This window comes from Sebastes umbrosus, chromosome 3 (assembly GCF_015220745.1).
Source record: "Sebastes umbrosus isolate fSebUmb1 chromosome 3, fSebUmb1.pri, whole genome shotgun sequence".
In the NCBI taxonomy this organism is placed as follows: Eukaryota; Metazoa; Chordata; class Actinopteri; order Perciformes; family Sebastidae; genus Sebastes; species Sebastes umbrosus.
The window spans coordinates 21,059,133-21,087,069 of NC_051271.1; the positions used below are offsets into that span (position 1 = coordinate 21,059,133).

Genomic DNA, 27,937 nt, shown 5'->3' on the forward strand with positions numbered 1-27,937 from the left:
AAAAAAAATTCATAATATTGTTTGTCGAAAGATTTCATGAAAAAAGTCATAGTATAGTATGTCGAAAAATTTCAATAAAAAGTCATAGTATAGTATGTTCAAAAATTTCATGAAATAAAGTCAATTGTATAGTATGTCAAAAAATGTTATGAAAAAGTCATAGTACAGTATGTTCAAAAATTTCATGAAAAAAATTCATGTTTGTCGAAAGATTTCATGAAAAAGGTCAGTATAGTATTTAGAAGAATTTCATGAAATAAAGTCAATTGTATAGTATGTCAAAAAATGTTATGAAAAAAAGTCATAGTATAGTATGTCAAAAAATTTCATGAAAAAAGGTCAAAGTGTAGTATGTCGAAAAATTACATGAAAAGAAATTCATAATATTGTTTGTCGAAAAATTTCATGAACAGAAATCATAGTATAGTATGTTCAAAAATTTCAAGAAAAAAAAAGTCATATTGTTTGTTGAAAAATTTCATGAAAAAAAATCAATAGTATCGTATGTCGAAAAATTTCATGGAAACACGAAAACACTGATGTACAAAATGTGTCAACGCACACCACCATTTTTTTTTTAAAGGTCCAGCATTTTATTATTTAAAACTTATTACTGTAGTCAACATTTTTAATTAGATGAAAATCGATGGAGACTAACAATTAACAGAACAGTATATAAAGATGTGTCTGAAGGGATAAAAGTTAAATCTGAGTTTGAGCTCTTATATAAAGGAAAAAGTCTTCAAGCAGGAGACACAATTAGCTAAAGTCAGCCAGGCTACAACTGAACTTCCATCCTACTGTAATCTCCTTATAATTAGGAATCAAGTGCAGAAAAGACGAGCTGTGTAACAATAAGGCCAAGACAAATAAAACATTTAAAAAAATCACAACTCATGTTAAACTGATCCCAGAACCAAGAAGGAGACTAAGGCGAATCTGACCAGGAGTTTCAGGACTACAACGATTCAGACAGAGGCTTAACTGTCAGTAATCAGCAGCATAAAGACAACCCCTCCCTAGATTACCCATAAATCACATTAAACATTCAGGAATAAAATTAACTAAGTGTTGATTATGTTTAGTTGTATCTGTGCGTCAGGAGTAACAGCTAACTTGTGACCAAAATGATGAGCCTTTGCTCCTTTAAACTAGCAGATAAAGAATCAACAATCATACATCCAGAGCAGATTGAGGGTGCAAGCATAGTGTTGCTAAAAACAGTAGATTTGGAGACATCGGTATAAATCTTTACACGCTCTGGGCACCAGCAGTGTCTGAAAAACAAAAAGGAAAATACATAATTTACTCTAAAAGTGATGGACTATTAGTTATGTACAGACAAAAACAGTGGATCATTCCTGCATGCACGTACACAATGATTGGGCGATACAATTTTCCAATCGGCCATCAGCCCATCAACCAGCGATTGCAGGTGTAACAAGAAAGAGTGTGTTGGGTTTTTTTTAGGGTATTTGGCAACTACACAAACAAAACTGTAATCCATACCTGGTTCCTTCAGTGCCTGTGCATTTCCCACGAGCCCAGTCAGCGACTCAGTGTTCCCATTGAGGATCTCTACAGACAGGTTGTTATTCTGCTGCTCCTCCACTATTCTCTTCTGTAGTTCCTCCTAATGTTACAGCACACAGTATATCATTAGATCCAATGTTTTTACACCTTGGCTTCTCTTTAATTAATACAAACAGTGGTTCATTTGTTAGCTGTTACACACCTCACACATGACTGAAAGCTGCATTGGCAACTCATCCACCTTCACAAAGTCATCCTCATCCGATTTCTGACTGGTGTTGCCTGAGCCCATCTCCTGCATCAATTATATTGATAAAATCAATACACAACAGCAGCAATAAAGGTCAAAGTATTCAGTGTGTTACTAGTGAATAATGGTGTTTTCATTCCAGCATACCACTGTTTTGGTAAAATATGTTGATTGGATAAATAGAAACATCATGAGCATGTTTTTTTAATTAAACTAAGTATCTTCAGCCTTGGACTTACATCTACATTAATCATGACAGGGGAGTCTGTGTCAGGGCTGCTAGAGGTGACTGACTCCTTGGGGACATCCTGATCAGCGGAGACTTCATGGGAGCTTCCTTCTGAGGCAGCAGCTGCCCCAACGTTACTCTCCTCCTCAGGACTCTGGCTTGCCACCATGTCACGGCTCTCTGCTGTGGAAGCCATGGTCCCAACTGACTTGTTGTTTGCTACTAAACAAAGAAGAAAAGTTAAAGGGCAGGGTTGGTAAATTTTTTTGAATTATATACATAGTGTACTCATGCTCGTTTCTCAAGATCGCCCACCCTGCCTTTAATGTTATAAAATATGATGGACCAACAAAGGGTCTAAAAATACAAGATTTCTATCAGACAAATGCCAGTTTGACATTTTCTAGCTTGAAGGAAATTCCCACTGAAAATATGAAGGAGGGCCTCACCATCATTATCTGAACTCCTCTGTTCAGCTTCAGTTTCCTGGGTTTCGCTGGGTGTTGTCCCCTGAAGCATGAAACAATTCCACAGGTCAGACTAAGAAAAGTGTGTTCAAAAATACAAGTTATGGTTGTTTATGAAAAAAGATATCTCTGCGACAAACCGTAACACTGACCTCCTGCTCCACCTGTCCATCAGCAGAAGCCTGCAAGGATGTTTGGACATCAACCGGTCCAGCTTCGAACTCCTCCATTTCCTCCTCCTCGTTCTCATCCTCTCCACTGCCGTAGTTTGTCAGGGCCTGAGTCTCTGCTTTAGAAAGACCTGAAAGAAAGAACAGAAAGAACAGATAAGAATGACATGTACAGGTACATGTGTTTCATTAATGCATGCATGTGTGTGTGTGTGTATATACATGAAATTGCATTTAGACAGAAAAACATTTAATGTATAGGAATTGGTAGATATTTTGATTTTCAAAAGTAAATAAAATCATAAAAATGTAATCATCTCAGTTTATACTGATTTTGGCTTTCTTTTGGGGGGGTTGTTTCTTCACTAAATAATACCAAGGGGCCCTTTTTAATATGTTCACTTACTGATTGACAGGGGGATTCCCTGTCCATCCCCTTCATCCTCATCTTCCTCTTCCACCTCTGAAGCTTCACTGCTCCTGCTGTTTTTCGTCTCTGTTTGCAGGTAAAGCTCCCGGAGGGTAGAATCACCTTCCTGCTCAGCCTCATCTTGGTCCTGGAAGAAACAAGAGAGACATGATTGTAGCAGATTACTGGTGATCTAAGTGGTATTGACAATTTTCATTATCAGTATTAAAATGACCAACCTTGTCTTCATCTGTGTAGGCTGGAGAAATTGATTTATCTGCACCAGATATTGTATTTTCCTAATTGGAGGAACATAAAAAGTCAAATTAGTCTCAATCAAACAGACTTCCTTGCTACAGTGTTCATTCTTTCGTCATACATACTTTTATTTTATTATCAACAAATACAAAGTGGGAATAGAAAAAAACAACTTACCTTGAGACTGTGCTTTGCTCTACTGGGTTGCTCAGCCCTCTTCTTATTTTTGTGTTTGGCTGCCAAGGCGATGCTGCTGCTGTTGTCCAAATCCTGCATGAGCCTAAAGAAGGCGAGTTCATTGAAGAGGATCTCTGAGATCTCCACCAGAAGATCCTCTCCACAGTCCTTCAGAGTACGGCCCACAAATTTACTAAGAGAGTCCTGGAGCACGAGAAAAGAGTGGAAACATCAGAAAGGCTGTTCTTCATATCATATGCTTAAACTTGTGTCATCTGCACTTGAAGAAATTGGTATCGTCACTGGTCATACCTGCAGTATGCCTCCCAGCTGTCGGTGGAAAAAGCGGACAAACTCTTTGCTTTCATCGTTCTGTTGGGTGAGGGTAAGGACCATGCGCCGCACAGTTGTCAACAGCTGGAGGGAGCACACCTCATCCATGTTCTCCTAATAAAAGAAAACATGAACATTACAGAGTGATTTAACTCTTAAACGACAGTTCATATTCACAGTGGCGCATCCAGTACTGATAACATTCAATTTGAGCCTTAAAACATTTAGCAATTAGGCCTGTACGATGAGGAAAATAGTGATGTGTGATATCATTTTTGAATACTGCGATGATGATATGACCTGCGATAAATAAACAAATATTGAAGTGTGCATATTAGCTATACTTATGTCAGCCTGGTTGTCTTTAAATTTGGAACCAGATTAGAATTGAATATTTTAAATAGAACTGTGTTAAATATTGTTTCTAGAGCAGCATCAATAATGTTTACAACAGCAAAGTCACCATATAAACTCAATCTGAAATATTAATAATATTCCTGACATGAAAATACTGAGTAAAGTTTAAAAAGAATGAAGAACACAGCTGATGTGATTCACTGTGTGATTGTGTATGTGTGGAGAACTCCTCCACAGCCCGAACACATAGCAGGGGAGAGACTTCAGCTTGATAATAAATACTAACGTTGTGGTCTTTTACTCTGCGGGTTTTGGTAATCATCCCTAAATAAAATGATTTTTCTTATGTATCGCAGCTCAGGCAGTCTTTTCGATGTGTTTATCGCGCTTGTTCATATCACGATGACGATGAAAAAATACGATTTATTAGTCAGCACTATTAGCAATTCATTATTAACAAGAACTCTTATTTAATTAAATAGATAAGTTCCAAGTATGGTAAATTCATATTTTTTCAATTCCAGTACATTCTCTGCAGCTCCCTGTGTTGGTTGTCCTACCTTAAGGAAAGGAATGACTTCTGTCATGATGGCTTTGATCTGACGGTCCAACTGCTGGGTGTCAATCTGAGGACAGCGCACATCACCTGCTGCTCACAGACACAAATCATTTTATTCAAAAAATTCCGCAAAATTAAACAGCAAAGTGAAAGGCAATGATTGTGCTGCTACGGGTCTTTGGTGTACGCAGGCAGAATCATATGATTGGGTACCTTCCACTTGGTCAGCAAGGTTAGCAGAAGGATGTTCAGAAATTGAGACTTCAGAGTCAACTGCAGCTGTAGAGCTGGCGTTGCAGGGGTTAAACTCAGCTTTAAGCTTCATGCGCTCATACTCCCTAATCCTGGCCAGAGCTTTGTCTAAATGAATCACCGTGTTGCCTATCAGAGCAGCAAAGAAAGGAGAGCGAAAAAGAGACAGAAAAGGGATACAATAAGTTCAAAATCAATGAAGCAAGAGAGAGGAGACTGTAATGGATATTAATTAAGGCTGTCAAAGTTAACGTGATAATAATGCGTTGTGATAATCACATGCAGTTTGGGGCAAGTCATAGTCAAGTCAGCACACTGACAGCTGTTGTTGCCTGTTGGGCTGCAGTTTGTTATGATTTTGTAGCATATTATTTTGCTAAATGCAGTACCTGTGAGGGTTTCTGGACAATATTTGTCATTGTTTTGTGTTAATATATAAATACATTTGCATAAAGCAAGCATATCTAACTTTAAGGTACATTTTGAACAGATAAAAATGTGTGATTAATTTGCGATTAACTATTGACAATCATGCGATTAATCCCAATTAAATATTTGAATCGATTGACAGCCCTAATATTAATGCATCTGTAACCAGGTTTACACTACAGGATCAAACTAAGTACAGTATGTCAGCTCCTAATCTAGGTCACTGAAGTTCCCAAAATCTGAGAGTACATTTGTTCTTTGCCAAACAGTCCTCTTCTGAAAGGTAATCTTCTTTAGTTTGACCGTGTAGTGTTGACCCTGAGACCAGTCCTGAGTAGTCCTTCTCGAAAAAGAAGGTAGTAGTACCTCAATTTAATTTAGTTAAAGGCAATAAGCAAAGCATTTCAGATGAATACCAGGATGCGAAAAAGGTTTCAGATAGGTATACAGTTTTACAAGCTTCAGTCCCAAATAGTTTCAACATGCATAACTATACCCAGGTCATCGTTAGCAAATGGTTCCAGGTTGGAGGAGGTTGACATGGTGCTCTCATTGCCCACAGATTCTGCATCATCCCTCTTCTTCATCGTGTCCTGTGTGAGCCTCAAGTTTTTCTCCACCACCTCCTGAAAATGGTCAAGATTCTGTTTTGAGTCACTCACAGTATATATCTGACATATATATCCCCCAATTGTTTAGATTATAGAAGAATGGATAATTCATCACAGATCCACTTTTAAAAAAAAACAGCACAATGCTATTAACAGCAATGGTGGCTTCTCTTGCCATTCTCCTTTTTCTGACTTGGAGAATTAGACATCTCATCCATCATTCTTGAACAAAGGTATTATTTAAACAGAAAAAAGGCCTGGCACCCAATTAGTAGAACTCGTGGGACCTTGGCCCAGAACAAAGAACACATGTCTGATCTGGCCAAAAGAGGCGTGGAGAAATGAGGGTCATTTTTTTTTACAGACAGGTTTCTGAAGTCTTGCTGTCAAGTTAAATTCAAAGACAAAGAAGATAGTGGGTGGGGAAATTAAAATCAGAGAATAAAGAGAGACATGGAAGGATGAAAAGAGACAAGGCAGGGATGGATGAAAGGAGACAAGGCTGAGAGAGAAACTAATGAAAGATGTATTGAAATGTAGAAGAGGAAGAAGGAAAAGTGATTAAAAAAAGAGAAGGGGGAGGATGACTATATGGATCGAGAGAAGTACTTCAGGACTGGTGGAGGCCTCACTATGGAGTGACACATTAAATTAGGAGAAAAGAGAACAAACATTAAAAATGTGTGAAAATGCCACACTGGGAAGCAATAATGTGTCTCTTACTGCATCACTGGTTGCCAAACTCTCACTGGGTGTGAGCTCAGACTGAGAGCCTGCAGCCCACACCACAGGGCCAAGAGGGGGCATCTGGTGCGCAGCTGCACTCTTCTCTGTCAGGTGTCTGGTCACGATATCCTGGCAGAAACACAGGGAGAGAATAAGTTCTCAGGGGGACATTGCATTTATATCTAAGGCCAGGCTCAGATTATAGGAGTCTAAAAATTCTGACTGATTTAAAATTCTGATTAAATTACACAAATTTTAGATCACCTCGACAACACTCAAACTAAAGTGCATCTACTTCTCACTTAAATTCAAACAAGCTTTACTGGCATGAATGTGAAATTATTGCCAAAACTAACTTACATATATATATATACAGTATATCTATATACAATTTTAAGAAGAATACTAAATAGATAAATAATAACAAGAAAACATACTTTAAACAGTATTCATTAGAACATAATATATACACTAACACAAGATGACTAGTAGAATGAAAGATGAGACTCATTTATCCCTCTCTCATCCTCTTCTTATCTTTTCTTTATCTGTATGGTTTAAGACATGTTAACCTCAGATGTTCAAGACATTCACATTTCCACCAGCCTTTACCCTACAACCTAAAACCCATAAGACCCTATTTAAACGATCTATAGCACATGGTCTTAAGTGCATGGCGCACGTGCATTTAAGGTGTGTTCAACACTTTTGCTAGTTAAATGGCGCATAATCTGAAAGGGGTTGTATTTAGTCTCTTAATTAATCATAGGTGTGTTTTGTGCATAACATGAATTATTAAACCGATTATTAAACCAAATTAATTAAATAAAATGAATGAGAATGTCATCTCCCATTCCCTTTAAAAGCCAGGTGCACCTGTACCTGTACCTGGCGCAATCAAGTTCTGCTGCCTCAAACTAGCAATGCACCAACAAAGCTCCTGACTACACCTCATTTTAAGACGAACACGCCCACGGGCGCACAGATGGGCACAAGTACATTTGCTACTTACACAACGTGGATGCTGGACATGAAAAAGACAGCTGCACAGTCTGAAACTAGCAATGACAGCAGCGCCGCGCAATGCTGTGCACTGGGTTTAAGAGAGGGCCCATTGTCTCTACCAGCCTCATGACTGAAATGTCAAAAGCCCTCATTCTTCCCCTCCTAATTGTCTCTAACGGTCTCCTGCAGGTCTGGTCTGCCGAAAAGCAGAGGCATTTGGTCCAAACTCTCAAATGGTTTATAATGATTGAGAAAGCGCCAATTATGCCTGGAAATAGTTTGTGAGATCTCATCTATAACCAGTCAAATGACCAGATATTCTGCCAAACAACCCTTCTGACCTTGAACCCAGACAAGAACTCACCCGATATTCTCTTTAGGGACAAATCAGCCTTAATATTTTGTAATCCGAGCCCATTAAAAAAGATATATCCAATTATACTACGTACAGTAGTTACATGTGTCCATACGTACCTGTAGGGAATACAGCGCCCTCTGCCGTAAGTAGTCTGTGTTGAGCAGCTGCAGCTCATGGAAGAGCTCAATGAGAAAGTGGGGACGGGACTCATTCTGGGATATCAAAGTAGCCACCTCAGAGTAGATGGTTTCCCTCAGTGCCTCAAACAGCGAGAAGTCGCTGCTTGCATCTACAGGATCAAGATTTGACAGCATGAGATTTGGGTGGATACTTGCATGGTGAAAAACAATAGTTTGTCCTCAAACTTAGAAGATTTGGTTTAGGTTAAGACAAAAACAGATCATGCATGGGATGTTTAGGTGACATAATAACCACATCATGCTTGGGTTTGCATTTGAGTTTACCTGGTGCTTCTGTGCATGCAATTCTGTTAGAGAGGAAGGGTGTTCTCCAAGCATAGGCTGTGAGTAAGATAAATTAAAGTGACAACAAAGTAAATCAACCAAAAATGAAAATGAAACGTGGACATGACAAATGTGACAAAAAAAAAATGTAAAAGGACAAGATGATATAATTACAGGAAAAAAACACAAACGTAAAATAAGCCTAATGCAGATACTAAATGTATACAAAGAAAAACACAGACAAAAGAGGGGTGAGGTGGGTGCATAACTTTCACTACAAGTAGCTTGACCCGCACCAGAGGAGAGGTCGTTTCGTTTGTTCCCAAACTTAGTTTTGCTGTCAAGTTTCTCTTGAGTCAGCTTGTCCAACAGACTCTTATTCTGATCCTTCTGACGAGACAGGGCTGCCCTCTCCTGGACAAAGTCTGCAGTGCTGCTAACACTGTCACTCTCATGGCCTGAGGAAAAATACAAAAACAAATTAAAGAAAAACACTTGAGATGAGATTTTCCTCATTAAGTCCTTGCTAGTTTGGTTACAGCAAACAATAAAGAAGATTCAACTCCATTTTGATACCTTCACTGTTCTTGTTGTGCCCTTTGCTCCTCCTCCGACGACTCTTAGAATTGGGCGTCTTGCTTCGTGAGGCCAGGTTGGCTTGTGCAGAGGCCTTGCGCCCGGCCTTAAAAGTCTTTGTGATGGTGGTGGGGTCAACAGGATCAGGCATGCTGCTGAAGCTTTCCTGTGATGCCCCGTCAAACTCTTGAGGTCGGGGGTGGCGACTGGCAAAAATGGGGGAGGAGGAGGGAGACTCTTGGGACTCTTGGGTTTTAGATTGGCGATGCTGGACGGTGTTGTTTGCGTAGGAGGTGTTAAGCCAGCCAGATGGTCTAAAGGAGTCACGTGGAAAATAAATATATGAACAATAATGTTTACATGAATAACTAGAAATGTCTTTTCAGGCTACAGGGATGGACATACCTGCTCTCTGTGGTGGTGGTGTTGAGAGGAGAGCGCTGCAGTGGAGGAGGGAAACTCATGTACTCCGTTTTACTTGAGGTGTTGGGGTCTAACTGCTGCTTGCGGTGGTCAGCGGTTGCCTGACTTGCTGCACCCGGGGGGAACTCGCCCATGGGACCAGGGAAGAGTGGATACAAGTTAAAGCCTGCAGAGTGAAAGAAAAAGAAAAAAAACTTAATTTGCTCTGCGTTTAAGTGTTAATGATCCAAAGAATCAATTAAATCATGACAGTTGGACTTTTGGCCTTTCATTTCTGCATGACTGAGTCACTTTAAAATATATCACAAATTCAAATGCTCTAATTGAAAAAGATTACTCATACCAGTAACCGCAACATTAACACTGTTTAGGCAGTGTACAATTACATGAAGATAAAAAAACAAAAATGTCTACATTTTCTATATTAATTTCTTGAACATTCTATACTTTTATTGCAAAGATTTTCATAAATGCAATGACATATTGAAGGTCATACTTTTATTGATTTTGGAATAGCGAAGAAGCTTTTTAGAACCTAGGGATGCCACGAGAACTGAAACTTCGGTACCAAATTGATGCCAAAATTCTGAAAATGTGACGGTTCTTGTTTTTCTGCAGGTACCGTGAGGGCTCGAGACTAACAGCGTCCCGGGGATGATAGAAAATGTGTTTGAGACGCAGTTAAATCACTATCGACGCGTCCAGGGAAAGCACCCTAATTTTTTTCCCGATGATGCTACATTGCGAACAACAAATCTGTGTTGAAATCAGCAGGACGAGAGCTTGCTAAAATTAGCTGTTAGCTCCGTGCAGGACTGTGATGTCTTGCTGATTTCAACAAGGGAGGTGCCAATTTACCTTATACTGCATTCAGTACAAATAAGTATTGGGCGAGGGTAATTTCTAACATTATCATGATGTGTTCAAATGTAATCTTGTAAAATGTAGTTTTTGGTGAGAAACTTGAATAAATGCAGTTGTTTGAAGGAGATGTTTTTACAGCAATATGAAATACATAATAGAGAGGGAATTATGACCTGTTTAAGAAGGCGCTTTATTGATCACCTGAGGGGATTAACCTCCTAACAAACGGTAATAAAGGAGTGAATGTTCAAATACATCATTTATTGTTTTACTTTTTGCTTTTTACCGTGGTATCGAAAATTGTGGAATTTCACTGGTATTGGCTACTAAATTTCTGGTATTGACATCCCAATAGCACTCTACATCACTTTAGTTGGTCTAAAGAAATCACTGTAAACCCTGTCTTTTGAGCCTAATGTAGATGTTTTAGCTTTCTGTTGCTTCTAATGCATTCCATTCTAGACATGTTTTGTGTGAGACTTGAGAATCTGAAGCTCGAGAGCTAATAAATATTCATGACATACTGGGAGGGAACGGGGATAAGGCAGCAGTTGACATGTTGTTGGTTGAAGGATGAAAGGTAGAGGAGAAGGGGAGGAAGACACCAGGGGAGGCAGAGGGACCGGAGCTGGGTTCCTGGGATGAGCCATGCTTCTGTGTCTGCCGACCTGCTGTTGAAGAGGAAGCCTGCTGATGCTGCTGAAGGAGGTCATTAAGGACCTGCTTTATTCTGAAAAAAGCATGACAGAAAATAGTAAATTTAAAAAGATGAACTATTTGATAGTAATAAAGAGGTGTACTATTGTGTACTATTATGTTCACCTTTGTACGTTGTTTTGCTGCCAAGCCAGCTGGGTGTAACATTGGTTGAGCTGGTGCATGACCAGGTGGACCTGTGGTGATGACAGGTTGTTGGATAACACACTGTACTGACCTGTCAGCAGGGTTTGCAACATGTAAGAGAGTGTCTGTGGAAGGAAGTGAGAGAATTTTTTGTTTGAAACAACTGTTTCATTGTGTTTAAAAATACAAAGTAAAAAGGCACCGAAACAAAGACCGGATAAAAAAGCTATGAGTGGAGTCTCCACTCATAGCTTTTTATCCAGTCCAAGAGAACAGTGGCTGCATTGACAATTCCACTATAACTTCAAATTAAGTCTTCAAATGCGGTGCAAGCTTGTGTCAATTATCACGGTCAGTGTCCGTGTATATGCATGTATTTGTTCAGTCCACCAACCTGCTGGTCCTGCAGGAGTGTCTGACACATGCTGGTGCTGAAGTCCAGCTGTCTCTGCAGCTGGCTGACCTGTTCCTGCCACTGGCCTGAGCCCTCAGCGAAGGAGAGCTCAGAGGCCCAGCGCAGGTTCTCTTGTCGCCGTGTGCCTCCATGCTGGCTCGTCGCAGACTGGTTCAAACTTCTGGACTGCTGCTGTTGTTGCTTTGCCCTAGTCTTGTTATGAAGCGATGGATTCCCACTGCCTTCACCTGAGAAGGCTGGTGGAGGCTTCAGGTTGCTAAAAATACAAAAGATGTTTTAAAAGACCGATTACAGATATCAGTGCAATAGAATTCTTTCTGCCTCCACTTCGTCTGACCTTCCTTGATTCTTCCTGTTACTGTAGGAGCACTGGTTCCTGCTGGATGAGTAGATGTGGATGTTGTCATCAGAGCTGCTCTCTGCACAATCATCATGCTCCTCTTCCTCCTCCGCACCCATCTCTGAGTGATATTCATCCTCATCGTCATCTTCATCATCATCATCATCATCAAGGTGGCAGGGAGTGGAACCCCAGGTAGCCATTGTCCTAAAGATACATCGGAAAAATGGTAAAATTATGTTGTCTTTGAATTTAATAACCATCAGTTTTAATCCCTACTCCAGTTTAAAAAATAAATAAAACTAAGTAAGACTAATCACAACAGCTCTAACAATATGTTTGAGCAAAGCATGAGAGCTCATGTTGTACAATGTGGCTGCTGTAAGAGTTTTATCTCCTGTTTTACTTATAAAATATGTAAAATAACTGGGGGTGTCATGATTTCCAAATCTTTCTAATTCGAGAATCGATCAAAATGAGCTTTCGATTTTGACCTTCAAAGTCTCTCCACCCTTGCCTACTTGCACGCGTCCGGCCACTGCCGGAGTTGGAGATGACGGAGAAACAATAAAACTGTAAAAATCCTCCTGCTTCCTGAAGTCACCACTGTGGTAACATGTTGCCTTCCTCGAACTGTTTGGCAATTTCAGCCACAGTTTCACTTTAAAATAGATTGTGTGTCTACATCGCTTTGTACAGTAAAGCATGTGCCTGCTGACAGGAACGTCATGGTGCATTTAGGTGTACCTCGTTAACTCTGAGAAACTCAATCTGTTTTTGTAAAGTACCCTCCTGCCATCTAGTGGATCTTCTTTTTGTTGTTTAACAGTTTATTGACTGGTGAAATAACTTATTGTTATTACATATTATATAAATTATTTTAATTTCACCATATGGCCTTAGTGTGATACATTCCAAAAAATGATCATACTTGATACTATGTAGCCTCTTTTTTGAAGAAAAAATTGAAATTGTAAATGACAGTTGTCAGGGCATAAAACCTCTTTACGATCTTTACAAATCAGCACTCCATAGTCCAACAATGACAAAGTCAGTGCTGAAATTTTTTTTTTTTAAATCGACAATCAAAATGATTTGTGGATTTGGAGAATCATGACACCCCTAAAAATAACTAAGCTATTGGACTTCTATCTCGGACTTGGTGAGACAGGCCCCTAGATCAGTGTGTCTCCTACCTTTCATCCCTACTGACAGGCTGTGAGGGTGTAGCAAGGCCTTCTGAGTCGTCAATCCGCCTGGGAGAGGGAGAGTCACTGAGACCACTACGTCTCTGGTGTTCAGCCATCAGAGACTCTAGGTGCTTTCTGCGCTGTCGCAGTTCTTCCCGCAAGATCTGGTGGCGACGCATCTCAGACCATAGCTGCTGACAGTGCAAGAACAGAGGGCAACAGTTAACTGTAATCTGTAAGGTTCTGACAGTAAAGATCTCACTGTGACATTTGACTAGTGGTCGCCATGGGTCTTTGTGTGTGCAAGGTGGAGTTTGTTACCTCATTGTCAGTGACTGAAGAAGTAGCTGCTTCTGGAGCAGTGGGTTTCAGCACAGCTGAGTTAGTTTGGGGTCCAGAGGAGGAGGAAGCCAGGACAGTGGCCGGAGTAGAAACTGCAACTGGAACCTTCCTCAGCAAGCCCTGCTGACTCACTGTGCTGGACACAGACGACTAGAAAGGAGACCACAAAAGGTGAAAATGGTATATTTCTAAATACAAATATGTAACCCTTTAAAAGGGATTTATTAGTTTATTAGGTACACCTAGCTAAAAGTAATCCAGTCTAATACAACAGCCGTGTAATAAATACTACCTTCATGAAGGTTCTAGTTTTGTTGAAACTGTTTTATTGAAGTGTTTATTCATATATTTTGGAGGCTGTAGTTTATAGTGTTCTTCTACATGCTGATTCTGCTTCGTAGCAAATCCTAGTTTAGATTCTTGGAATATTATGTGAGTAAGAGTATGAGTAAGAGTGTGTTTGTGTGTGTGTGTGTGTGTGTGTGTGTGTGTGTGTGTGTGTGCGTGTGCGTGCGAAATACCTGGAGGTCAGGGCAAGCCCACTGCAGGTCCTGGATTTTGCCTTGGATTTCAATGAGCCTCTGGCGCTCTTCATGGAGCTGCTTCAGCTCCTGCTTCTGCTGACGCAGCTTCTCCTCATACAGCTTCTCCCTGTGTCCACAATAGTTTGGATGTAATGCAAATTAATCCAAGCCACAAACACACAGACAATAAGTAAACATTCAGAATACAGTCAAAATAATGTTTTACCTGGCCTTGCTGGAGAGAGTGAGTTCTCTGGGATTCTGTTTAGATCCAGCCCCCAACGACCCGGCCGCAGTAGCTCTGGTATTATTTGGCTGTTGGTGTAAAGCTTCATCCTCATTAGCTGTTGTGGCATCAGTGTCGTCACTCTGGAAAAACATTTAACCGAGCATCTGTTTTAGTACTACCAATAGGAGTTGACAAAGTCAGACATTTCTTCAAATCCATTTAGCAACTTTTCCTTTCATTCTGCCAATCAAGAAGTAACAATATTATTCTGTCGTCTGCCTCACCTGAACCATGGCCACCAGCTCCTGAAGCTGCCGGAGTTTCTGCTTCGCTGTGTGCCGATGAACCTTCTGGGCAAAACCGCCATTGTTCCCCAGACTGCTTCTTCGACTGGACCCTGATGCCTCACTGTCTGGAGCCACAGCCTGTGCCCCTTCATCGTTATCGAGGCCGTCGTCATCCTCATCGTCATCCTTCACCTGATTATAGGGAGTGTCCCTGTTGTACTGGCACTCTAAATAAGAGCAATGATTCAATTAAACAGAGGTAGTTTGTAAAGTGATGTCATTTAAAGGTGGGTCTCTTTCCCTCCTTAAATGTTGCATTAACACAGATCTTTAAATAATGAGCAACTGAAACCACAGTAATCTGTCATAAAAGCCACATTACCAAACTAATGGATGTGAATTTTCTGTTTCAAATTTCATTCTACAGTATGATACAGCATATGTCTGCATCATTGTGCCTCTGTCAATACAAGCGTGAAAGAAGAGGCAGTTTAAAATACAGTGTTGATGGTCAAATGGAAGGAGTGAGCTGCAGGCAAATGCAATAATAATAAAATGAATACCCAAAAGGAAGATACCATCAGCTGTAACAAGGATCTTTGCAAGCCTGTGCATGAGTGTACCTATGGCTGAGGGGATGTTGAGGCTGCGGAGGTTGGCTGCCGACCGGTTGTTGATCTCACACTCAGTGTTGAGTCTGCCATCACGGTTGTTAGTGGCACTGCTCCTGACACTGCGCCTGTTAGTCAGGCTATTCAAGTCTGTCCAGTTCCCACTGCGATGCGGGTTTCTAAAGACAAAGTGCAGTGACAGTTATGGATGCATCTAAAACTGCAAAGATGAATCGGAAAAAAAGAAGAAAAACAAATTCTCTGATTCCAGCTTCTTAGATATGAATATTTTCTGGTTTCTTTACTCCTCTATGACAGTAAACTGAATATCTTTGAGTTGTGAACAAAACAAAACATTTGAAGACGTCATCTTGGGTTTTGGGAAACACTGATCAACATTTTTCACCATTGTATGACATTTTATAAACCAAACAACTAATAGATTAATCAAGAACATAATCAACAGATTAATCAACATTAAAATAATCATTAGTTGCAGCCCTAAATACATTACAATGCCAGTAGTAGAATTACACACACTGTGACTTATTGTAATGCTAAATGTGATCATACTGTAACTTTAGCGGAGCCCATTGGTGGTGTTTAAGTATAATTTAACAATTTTAACACAAGCTGAATCTGTGAATAATGTAAAGCTGCAATTAACAATTATTTTCATTATCGATTATCTGATGATTATTTTCTAGATTTATAGATTAATCATTTGGTCTATAAAAACTGCAGAAAACCTAAAAATATTCAATTTTATATAATGTCAGAAGAGGAAAAGCTGCAAATTCTCACATTTCAGAAGATAAAACGATCAGATGTTTGGCATTTTTGCTTGAAAAATACATTTTCAAAAAAAAGTTGCCAATTAATTCTCTCTTGATCAACTAATTGACAAATTGACTAATCGTTGAAACTCTAGTATAATGATTTATGCCTCGATAAAAGTCTAATCAGCCCTTTATTTATTCAGATTTTTTTATTTTTTATTTAATTTATATAACCATCTATTTATTTAAAGAAACACACCTGATGTTAGTTACAGGCTGGCGGTTCTCCTGCTCAGAGTCAAACATGGCCTCAAACATAGAACCGTCCTCTGTCTCATCTTCCTCCTCCTCTTCCTCATCATCATCCTCTTTCACATTCTCATTGACCGCATCCACCATCATATCAGATGTCTGCTCGTAGTACTGAACCAATTCCCGCAGCTCATTCAAACGCTTGTGGACCTCCTTCAGCTTCCTGTGGGGGAGTCGAAAAGAACATGAAAATGTGTGAGTGAAATGCAGAAGTATATTAGGCTAAATAATTAAAAAGGCGATGTGACAAGCCAGGACAATGTCTTCACAACTCCCTCCTCTACTAATTTTCAAAGTACAGAGTCATCTACAGAAAAGCACACCTATAAAAGGGTGGGGGGGCTGAGTGTCTTGTTCAAGAACACTGTCAACACAAGGACATGTAGTAGGTTTTGTGGCTGCAAGGTTTCACCACACCACCCCCACTCTATACAACACCCCGGTGCTGATATCTGACCTGCCTGTTCAGCGGCTTGTGTTTTTGTGTGTACCTGAGCTTGTCTGTGGAATTGGAGCTCTCCTGGTGTTGCGTGAGTGAAGGACGAAAGGGAGTGGAAGCTGATGCCCCATTAGAGCAGAGAGCAGATGGACAATCTGAAGATCTTCCCATACTCAGTCTGCACTGTGTTGACAAGCCACGACCTGCAAGGAACCACATACAGTTCATCTACACTTTACAGGGAAAAAAGCCACAGAATCACTTAAAAAAAAAAGGCTTTAGAAAAACTCCTACATGAGTTGTTGTTGAGTGTCTGGTCTCTCAGTGAATGTAGCTCCTGCAGGATTTTGTCCATGGTTTGCTTTTTGTCTTGGAGTTCTTGGAGTTTAGTGAGTTTGGCACTAGCAGCTGCTGCCCCAGTGTCTAGACCAGTGTGGGGACCAGATGCAGAGTGGAGGAGAGGCCTGTGTTGAGGTGGACCAACAGCATGGGGAGCCCTAGACCAGCACACCTCTCTGGAGAGGGAAAGGCTCTCTGCCTGACGACGGTTGTCTGGCACTGCTTTAGTCTACAAGGCATAAATAATGGAAAACTTGAACTATACATTTGTTATTAAAAAGTTAAAACACATTTGATGAAATATTTTTTTTAAAGTTCACATGGCTTATCAAATGAGAGGTATACTTAGGTGGACATGCCAACATTATAGATTATGTCTCTTCATAACAAATTGTATATAATAAATATCTTCACATACTGACATTGATAGAATGCTGTTATAATTATTATTAATACTTAAAAACTGCAGCGTAAGAGTCAGAAGACAGTTTAATGCAGGCTATATTTCTAGATGACATAATGCTATTATTTAAGGAGGCGATGGCAGCCCAAATGCATAGTCCACTGTACCTGAGAATCATGTAGCTGGTTGTGGAACCGCTGGATCAAATCGTTTAACTCATCATTCAGTTCTGATGTGATGCTCAGGCCTGAAACACTGCCTGTGGTTTCTGTGACAACTAATGACAACAGCAAATGTCAAATTAATTAAACATGGGAAAATATTTGTTTACGCTAGAGCTGTCAAAGTTAACGAGATAATAACGCCAATTTGTTTTAACGCCACTAATTTCTTTAATGCATTAACGCGACTTGCGATTTCTAGGTTGTAGCGAGCTAAATTATAAACTAGAGTGAAGATACTGGTATCATATGAAACTAAAAACCTACGGAATCCATTGGTACCAACCACGTCATAGTAGCGTGTCGTGAGGGAGGCTAAATGACGCTCCAAACTTGCGCTAAATTTTGTACGAGGAAAACTGGCATGGCCATTTTCTTGACCTCTTTGGGCAAGTCATAGTTAAGTCAGCTAACTGACAATTTGCCATGTTATGATTTGAGCATATTTTTTATGCTAAATGCAGTACCTGTGAAGGTTTCTGGACAATAATTGTCATTGTTGTGTGGTGTTAATTGATTTCCAATAATAAATATATACATACGTTTGCATAAAGCACGCTTATTTGCCCACTCCAATGTTGATAAGAGTATTAAATACTTGACAAATCTGCCTTTAAGGTACATTTTAAACTAATTAAAAATGTGGGATTAATCACGATAAACTATGGACAATCCTGCGATTAAATATTTTAATCAATTGACAGCCCTAGTTTAATCATTAAAGATGACTTCAAGTGGTAGAAACTTTTAACATATTTATAAGAAATATTGATAAATAAATATGCCTTCCATAATATCATCAGTTCTTGCAATTACATTTTCATCAAAAGGATTCTACCTGAGTTGTCAGCGATGCGTCGGTCTGGAAGAAAAGTAATGTATACTACGTTTTCTTCTGGAAACACACAACTAATGGTCTGCAATTGATCGTGAATGGGCCTGTGACTGTGTTAGTGAGTATCTCACCAGTGTCTTCAATCACAGCAAGTGCCTGCTCTGCACTGTCCTGCATGGCCATAAGTGCTTCCTGTCTGCCCTGCAGGGCCCGGAGCTGCTCCTGCTGCTCCAGCATCTTCTTCAGCAATTCGTGCTGCTTTCGCAGATTCTCCAACTCTTCCTTCTGGTCAGCTCGCACTGTTTCTGGCCTACCGCCCTGCAAAATTCACATCCACATAGCATCACAAACACTGACTCTACCAAAACACTGTTGTTCAGTGCTGCGGTGCTACTCAGCAGAAAAGGTAAAAGAGGCTTGTCAGGTACTGACACAGCGAATAAAACTAACCTACGACGATTAGACAAATTGCCTTGTTTATATTTCCGCATGTCTGACTTTAAAGACAAAATACAATTATCTTATACTAATTATATTTATAATGTCTACATGTAATGCAACAGAGACCTGCTTCCCTTTTGGGAAACACAAATGCACAAATGTACACACCGTTGCATTTGAGGCATCTGAGGAACGGACCTCAATGTTAAGAGAAGTGCTCTCAGCCAGTGAACCTGAGCCCACTGCAGAGTCCAGGGTCCCCACATCATCCTCGTCATGCTCCCGTGTCTATAGAGATAGAAGAAAGAACAGCAAGAGACTCAAGGATAACTGAAAAGGAAAGTATGCAGTGTAATCAACAATTGTTTGGCATTGTTAAAGTAAAAACTTAGTAGCTGATAATAATTCAAAACGCAAAGTGCTCCCCAAAATGCTCCATGTATGAGAATGCCACCATGTACAAGCTGTTTAAACATGTGGGAATATGGGGAGCAAAACAACTGCGGTGAATTTAACTCTCTGCATAACAAAACAAATATGTTTCTGGCAAATACTACTATATATTTCACAGAAATTCTCCAATCAAGGCAAAGTGATACCAAACACAAAACTAAGCCATCTTGCAGCAATGGAAAGCAGCATACTACTGAATGTCCTAATTTCATCATCACATGAAACATGACTTGACTGTTGGAAGTGTTTCAGGCCACCGACAAAGACAGCCATTAAAAATATATGTGTGTCAAGCTGCCAGGATAACAAAACAAACCGGTTCCTTTTCAACCACAAATTAGCTAACACTGAAATTGTATTCCATTGCCTGACAGCATAAGAAAAGCAAAGAACAACATTCATTCTGAAAAAGATTAAAAATAAGAAACAAATGACAAACTAACCAGCATTTTCTGCAGGAACCGTAAATAGGAGCGCTCCTGCTCCTTGAGGTGGTCGATGAGATGGGAGAGGCGCTCCACATTGGCCGGCACATCATTCTTCTCCACCAGGTCGTCCCGCATGGAGCTGGCCTTACTGATGTACTCCCGGATCTGTACCAGTTTGCTCACCACCTGACACCGTGGGGAGAGAGGAGGGTGGTGTATTGGTGTGGGTTTCAGAAGAGTAAATGAAAAGAAGACAGAGAAAAAGACGTAAAGAAAGGTGAGAGAGTATCTGTAGCGACGGCTCAGACTGGGCTGAATAAGGGCAGAAAGGGGTTGGGCACAAAACTCGGTTGGGCACCAGGGGTGGCATATTTATAAATTGCCCTAAATACAGCCTAGTTTCAGCTGCGCTACCGCTCCCTCTCTTTCATCCTAGTTCTGGTTTCACAGAGTGGCCTGGAGTGCAGTGATACAAAGACACTGTCATGTGTACATATGAAAAGGGACTCATTTAAATTAAATGTAAAGTTAATGTCATTCCAGGCAGGATTAGTACACTTAAACCTCCAATGTCGGATTTTTCTGGGCAGCAGAAGTTGTCAACATAACACTGACATGTCATCATCTATTACATTGATATAGCTAGTTAGCAAACAGTTGCTTATTCACACAATTAACATTTACAGAGCAATATTACATTACATTATTATTTATAGCTGCTTTAACTAAAACCTAAAATGCTACACATCTCCAGGCAACCTGAAAAAGCAATCATTTTACTATGCACTTGGTTTAGTTTCTCAGAAACTGGAATGACAGTGGTGTAGCACTGAAAGGTGACGAGAGCTTCAGACCCTGAAAAACTGATAAATTAAAGTAAATTACTTTTTATATAGCTAACATCAGCCTCATAAGCTCTGTAATGGTGGCTGACTCAACATAATTATTTATCTAACATTTAAAGAACCTAACACTATATTCTCTAACATGTAACTATATAAATGCGTGCCACTCATACATGCAGTCGATTTACTCTCCTATAGTAGCTGCTTGTCAGTTTATACTTGGCGGAGACGTGGATTCTTGGCAGACACATACCTTCCAAAACAGGTTACTAAAGAGACACACTTTACTGGTTGCACATTTAAATTTGTTAAGACAGAAAAAAACTCAACTGATCTTTGTTTTTCAAAAACACATTTCATCAAATCGACGACATTTATTTTTAGTGTCTACTGTCACCGTAATTTGGGTGTTACACTGGAGAACTATCTGTTCTATATTAAAACATGTTCCAGTTCTGTTCCATTATTCAGCGACCTAATTTCTTTAAAGTTAATGACATTTTCTATATCTTTTTTAACCATGCTAGCAGCATGGTTCTAGAGATGGAAATGTTGGTCTGTCTGTTCTTCAGTCCATCACTCTGACAAAACAAAATTGGATGGATTGCCTTGTACAGGCATTTATGGTACCAAGAGGATGAATCCTAATAACTTTGGTTATCCTCTGACTTTTCCTCTAGCAACACCAGCAAGTCAAAGTTTTTACAATATTCAGTAAAATATCTCAGCATCTACTTGATGGTTTGGCACCGAATTGTGTAAAGATTAGGGCTGTCAAAGTTAGCGCGATAACGCAAATTTGTTTTAACGCCACTAATTTCTTTAACGTGTTAACACAATCGATCTTCCGGAGGTTGTACCGAGCTCAGTTTTAAAGCTAGAGTGAAGACTGACATCCTATGAAACTAAAAAACCTAAGGAATCCCTTGATACCAACCATGGCATACTAGCTTGTTGCGAAGGAGGTTAAATAACACTCCAAACTTGCGCTAAATTTTGGCGAGGAAAAACTGCCATGGCCATTTTCAAAGGAGTCCCTTGACTTCTGACCTCAAGATATGTGAATGTAAATGGGTTCTATGGGTACCCACGAGTCTCCCCTTTACAGACATGCCCACTTTATGATAATCACATGCAGTTTGGGGCAAGTCATAGTCAAGTCAGCACACTGACACACTGACAGCTGTTGTTGCCTGTTGGGCTGCAGTTTGCCATATTATGATTTGAGCATATTTTTTATGCTAAATACAGTACCTGTGAGTGTTTCTAAATATTTGTCATCGTTTTGTGTTGATTGATTTCCAATAATTAATATATACATACATTTGCATAAAGCAGCATATTTGCCCACTCCCATGTTGATAAGAGGTCTTTAAGGTACATTTTGAACAGATAAAAATGTTTGCAATTAATCGCGATTAAATATTTTAATAGATTGACAGCCCACAGATCTGTGTGTTTTTGAGACCAACACTTCATTGTTCCACTCAATCCTCAGACTACAAAGCTTCAAGTGGCAGTTAACAAAAGTAAGAGCTGACTAAAACCTTGGCAACAACAAAACAAAATGTTACCTGGCTGCTGTCTATTCTCGACTCTCCTCTCCCATATTCTCTGTGCGGTAATGGTCCTCTGTCGGTGCTACCACGGCTGAGCCTTTGAGTTTCCTTCGTAGGAACCAAAGGGGTTAACGTATCCCTGAGTCCCGGGCTCTGCTTCTTAGTTTCCTTGGTGATAGCTGGTGTGGCTGGGGCAGAGGAGGAGGGAGGGAGCAGCTCCTTGCTTTTGTTAGTGTTTACATGCAGAGGTAGGAAGTTGTAGGGCTTTTTGTTTTCTCCAGCTAACTGGCGCTGGTTGTTGGCAGCTGTGGCACGCCCCTGGGAGTCACTGCCAATGCTCCTCTGTGTAAAAAAAGAAAATACAAGTCAGACAAATCACCCCTCAAGCTTCCGCACATTTTCTTTTAAATACAAAAAAACAGATACGGTAGGTGTTCAGTTTTTTTTCAATGTTAATGAACAGTTTTTATATCATTCTTTTCTGTCAAAAAGTAGAAAACAGTGCCCCTGCTGCATTGACACAAATTCCTCTCCCTCACTTCAGCTTTGTCCACGATAGAAGAGTCTTACAAATATTTCCACAGCAGAACAAGGTCAGTCAAACAACCCTATACCAAACTATGAAAAATATGCTATCACTTCCTCTACTCCCTGCGAGTTCATCACAGCAATGCATTGGAATTTTATCACTGAACAAGTGATGCAACTTTTTATTTTATGTGACAGTGTGACAATCGTTAAGATTGCTATTCCATGTCTTTGAGATTCCACAAAAGGCATGAGTCAAAAGTGAGACTTGACATGATTAGCTATCTACAATCAGCAGAAATGAGCATGAACACACCTGTGTGCTTGTGCCATGCATGCTCATGCTGGTCAAAGACATACAATCAGGGACCTGTTCATAAAGATGTTTCTCTGCAGCAAAAGTAGTGGTCAAAAAATCTGCATGGTACCTTAAAAGTCAAATATTGAAACCACTGTGATCCCACGAATCTCATACTTGCAGTACTACAGATTACCACACACACTTACTCCCCATCTAACAAACAGCTCAATAGCCATATATAAATGGCAGCAAATGGGGCCAGTTAACAAAACCATTTAAACCACAACATATGTGACTTGTCAATGCTGGCTTCTATTTTAAACTGTTTCTGTATTAGTTTGTCAAACCATCAGCTCATTGTGGTGTCTCTATCCACAGACTGAGCTACTCGCCAGTGCCCAAACATCTACCGCATGTCACTCATGCCACCTTATGTCAAAAAAATCTATCCTTGTATGCCTGGAATGTGAACTAACAACAACATATTGACAACACTGAACAGAAACAATTCACCTCATCCAAGTCTGTGAAATTGATTCTCTGACGCAGCTTGTCCAGCTCAGCCTGGTCTGGGACAGACATCTGGGTGGTGTATTTGATGTGGGGTAAGGAATGAGGAGTGCGTCCTCTCCGGCGACCAGCCCCAGGGGTGGACTCTGGTGAAATATCATTAGTCAGGCGGCTCTCCACCACCGCAGCCGACAGCTTCTTCTTGTTCTTCTCTGATGATCGGTTGGCTTTCTTCTGCTGAACACCCCAGTCCTGATCAACAGCAAAAACATTTGCATTATTATTTAGGTTTACTTTAATAGGCATTGTGTTGGATACTAGATTGATGAAAGTATCTAATGCAATTAACTGCATGAACGAATAGTTAATGATTCTTCTGGCGTGCTGATATTTTATTTATTTGTTTGTTTGTTTGCTTTTGTTTGTATGTGGTGTCTTAAGATTTGAAATATGTATACCTCATTGCATGAAATTTGCTGGCATCATTTTTATATAAGGTAATGTGAGTACAGTGATTTTTGTATGAGATGTTTAATGATGATAATTGTTTCTGATTTATGTGTCGGACCCCAGGAGGACTAGCTGGTGTCATGACGTCAGCTAATGGGGATCCTAATAAACTAAACTAATAGGAACTGATGCATATTGTGTACATATCAATATCAATAAGCCATGATAGTGACATGACTGTAAGCTTAACATTACAGAACAACATGTACTGCATTTTAGAGTTTGAATTCCAAAATTATGGTTGGAAATTGGCTGGATAATAAAAGTAGAAAGTGTTGAGATCCCCTCAATTTTCTTCTATATGGTTCTGACGAGCCCTTACCAGGTTGTTGAGTCTATCTTCCAGAGTGCCATTGCTTACAGTCCAGTTGTGCAGCTCCTCTGCACTGTCATCAAAGGGGCTCCCTCCGGTTGCCATGTCACCCACTTACAGCTTGCTGGAATCCACAACAAAATGCATACTGGTCACCACACAGAACAAAAAGAAAGTTATACAAGTCTACATTAAAAAACATTATAAGAAAAGGACATTTTAACAGTCAAGGAAACAGCTTGCTGGAACACAGGACCACAGAACAACAAGCATGTTAAACAAGCTTAAAGGGTCCCATATTGTAAAAAGTGAGATTTATCAGGTCTTATTATAAAGCAGATTTAAGTGCTATATAAATACTGTTAAACTACCAAATCAATATACGGGGAAACATACACAGCCCATATTCGGAAATTGCACGTTTGAAACAAGCCGTTAGGATTTCTGTCCATTTGTGATGTCACAAATATACAATATTTAGACCATTACACGGTTTTAAAGGTAAACATACCAAATGTGTCCCAGCTTATTTCATGTTGCAGTATATATGAATAACATCAGCTGACAGGAAGTAAACATGGACTCAAATTGTTGCCTAGCAACGCGATTCTGTTGCAATTCCATTGAAATGCAATAAAATGGAGCGTTTTAGACAGAGGGTAAATACAGGTATATTCAGGCAGACAGTATGAGGAAAATAAAGTGTTTTTTGAACATTACAGCATGTAAACATGTTCTAGTAGAAACACAGAATACAAGTATGAACCTGAAAATGAGCACGATATGGGACCTTTAAAACAACAAACAAGAAAGGTCATTTCAGGAGTATATATGGAAGATAATCTACTAACTAACGTTAACTAGTTGTGGTTCATACCTGTCACTGTAAGTTAACCTAACGTTAGTGCCTAAAAACGACAGCAAACTTGACATTTAGCTAACTACTTAACCATGTGAACTGGGTTACCTAGCCAACAGTAACGTTAGTTACCGTTCGCTATCAGTAACGACGTTTTTACTCACCGTACGTTACAAACTGATATGCATGTTAATGTTAATAACGCACACCGGTTTTTATATAAATTGTTACAGCTAACTTACAATAAAGCATTAAAATGCGTCATGTCTTACCAACGAGCCGTTAACTTTAGCTAACTCTCCAATCACGACCAGCTTGTAAACATCAGTACGGTTGACGGTTTACTGGCTACTGGCTATTTTTGCGACTTGTCCGTTAACCGTTAGCTGCCGTTGGTGGGTTTTGGCCCGCTCGGATTCCCGGGAAAAACACACAATGAGAGTAGCTGAGAGCTTCCTGTCACTACTGCTCCTCTTGCATAAGCACCACCAGCTACTGTTAGCTTAACGTGCAGAGAAAGTGCAGCAATCCCCTCTTGTAGTTAGATTGAACAAACGTTAACAATGTGAGCAACTTTACTAGCTTTATGTCTGTGACCTAGTTATTGTCCAACAATCGCCATGGCAACACGCAATACCCCCGACCTGCAGCAGCTAGCTGACCTGCTGCTTCACCACAACACAACAACACTTTGTCCTTATTCGTGTCGATCAAAACAATCTACACATTATGCTAAAGTTGTCGAGCTTGCTGTGGTAGCTCGCTAATGCTACCTAGCTGGAGCTAACTTTAAATGTCACCATAGAAAGTTGGAAGCAACAACAAACATCTCAGCTTAGCGAAGCTAAACTTTACAGCTTTATAATCACGTTAGTTAACGCACTGAGATAAGGGTGTGCAAACTGTAGTGAATAATCAACATTAGCTAACGATACAAACGCAGCAGGTTTAAAACACTGTCTTCTTTTAGTCATGTTATTTAAAACTGCGCTTGCTAAGTTAGCTTACAATGTAAGATATCCTGTATTACCATGCAGAGGGAGGGTGAAGGAAACGTCGTTGCCTAGTAACGCTACTTCATATATTACAAAAAAGGTTTTACAGATTCTCTCTGATTCTGGTAAAAAGCCATATGATATTGATAATAAACGTCGTATCGGTTCCAAAACAGGTCCCAAAACGCAGCAACTCATGGATGTGATCCTGGCCTGGTATAAACACTCCCATCCGGCAGGCGGCAGGATAACATTACTAGCTGTCTTGGTCGTGTCTAACCCGCAAATTGCGAAATCGGATCTGAATTATCGCGAGACTGGCTGCCCGACTATTCGAGATCATTGCCTCAATCTCAACAATCTCTCGAGAGTTTCCTGGTTCCCTTCTAGGCCAGCCAAGGCCTATAGAAAGGAGGCTAGATCACGCGTCATCAACGCTTCATATCCTAGGGGGTATAACACATGCGCAGAAAAATTTAGCCAATCGCAAAGCACAACCGCAGCTTCAGTCACACTGCGCATGCGTAATACTACAACCCAAGACCCGTGACCTAGCCTCTTTCTATAGGCCTTGCGGGCCTCGGGAACAGAGGGTGAGGGGGTTGAAGGCACCAGAAAGGCACTATTAATGTTCTGAAAAGGTCCCATATTGTAAAAAGTGAGATTTTCATGTCTTTTATATTATAAAGCAGGCTTAAATGTGATATAAATACTGTTAAAGTATCAAAACGCTCAATATACAGAGAAATACACACAGCCCGTATTCAGAAATTGTGCGTTTGAAACAAGCCGTTAGGATTTCTGTCCATTTGTGATGTCACAAATATACAATATTTAGACCATTACATGTTTTTAAACATAAATGATCTAAATGTGTCCCAGTTTATTTCCTGTTGCAGTGTATGTGAATGACATCAGCTGACAGGAAGTAAACATGGACCCAAGCTGTTGCCTTGCAACGCAATTCTGTTGCAATTCCATTGAAATGAGCTAAAACGGAGCGTTTCAGACAGGAGGGTAAATACAGATATATTCAAGCAGACAGTATGAGGAAAATAATTTATTTTTTAAACATTAAAGCATGTAAACATGTTCTAGTAGAAACACAAAATATAAGTATGAACCTGAAAATTTGCATGATATGGGACCTTTAACATACCCACCTATGCACTTGATGTGAAAGCCCTGTGGTGGTTTGAGGGTCCGTCTGGTCCATCCGTTCCTGAGCACCTGAAGTATGAACCCTGAAAATGAGCATGATATAAGATAAGATAAGATGAACCTTTATTAATCCCCGGAGGGAAATTCAGGTGTCAAAGCAGCAACATCAGCAAACAGAGTGAAACACAGGAGAGGTAAAGGTATACAAAAATTATAAAAGCAATAATAGAGATATAAAATACACAGAGTGAATCGGTGAACATAGTGTGTGCAGTCCGTCAATAAATAAATGTAGTATGTACAATAAATAAATGTAATATGTGCATATGTGCAGTCTATATATATATATAGCCTATATATATATATTTGCACTATCTGTTTATACTATCTGTTTATATCATGTTTGTTTTTATAGCTTATTTTGTTAATTGTACATTTTTATTCTTATTTTATTCTAAAGTTTTATCTATTTCTT

General features: G+C 39.8%; 1 protein-coding gene across 10 annotated transcripts; it reads right to left on the minus strand.

The window, feature by feature from the left end:
* Window positions 1-569: 569 nt before the first annotated feature.
* Window positions 570-26,588, minus strand: pcm1 (pericentriolar material 1). 10 transcript variants are annotated; one of them, XM_037765389.1, is made up of 41 exons: window positions 26,337-26,588; window positions 24,457-24,571; window positions 23,628-23,876; window positions 22,301-22,627; window positions 19,897-20,067; window positions 19,169-19,288; window positions 18,691-18,877; window positions 18,563-18,586; window positions 17,671-17,780; window positions 17,056-17,329; window positions 16,814-16,964; window positions 16,270-16,485; window positions 15,244-15,410; window positions 14,618-14,847; window positions 14,331-14,473; window positions 14,102-14,231; window positions 13,560-13,730; window positions 13,245-13,429; window positions 12,046-12,255; window positions 11,688-11,964; window positions 11,273-11,418; window positions 10,975-11,180; window positions 9,569-9,752; window positions 9,164-9,477; window positions 8,884-9,045; window positions 8,588-8,644; window positions 8,240-8,412; window positions 6,758-6,889; window positions 5,920-6,049; window positions 4,956-5,123; window positions 4,744-4,832; window positions 3,806-3,940; window positions 3,494-3,697; window positions 3,298-3,357; window positions 3,056-3,206; window positions 2,632-2,780; window positions 2,462-2,522; window positions 2,023-2,234; window positions 1,736-1,828; window positions 1,510-1,633; window positions 570-1,277 (listed from the first exon to the last, which is right to left on the minus strand). In XM_037765389.1, the coding sequence occupies exons 2-41, from the start codon at window positions 24,550-24,552 to the stop codon at window positions 1,252-1,254; spliced, it is 6,414 nt and encodes a 2,137-aa protein (XP_037621317.1). In that variant the 5' UTR covers window positions 24,553-24,571; window positions 26,337-26,588; the 3' UTR covers window positions 570-1,251. The 10 variants fall into 10 exon arrangements, with proteins under 10 accessions (XP_037621317.1, XP_037621318.1, XP_037621315.1 ...); XM_037765390.1 differs by having other exon boundaries at window positions 2,023-2,231; window positions 13,245-13,432; XM_037765387.1 differs by having other exon boundaries at window positions 13,245-13,432.
* Window positions 26,589-27,937: the final 1,349 nt, after the last annotated feature.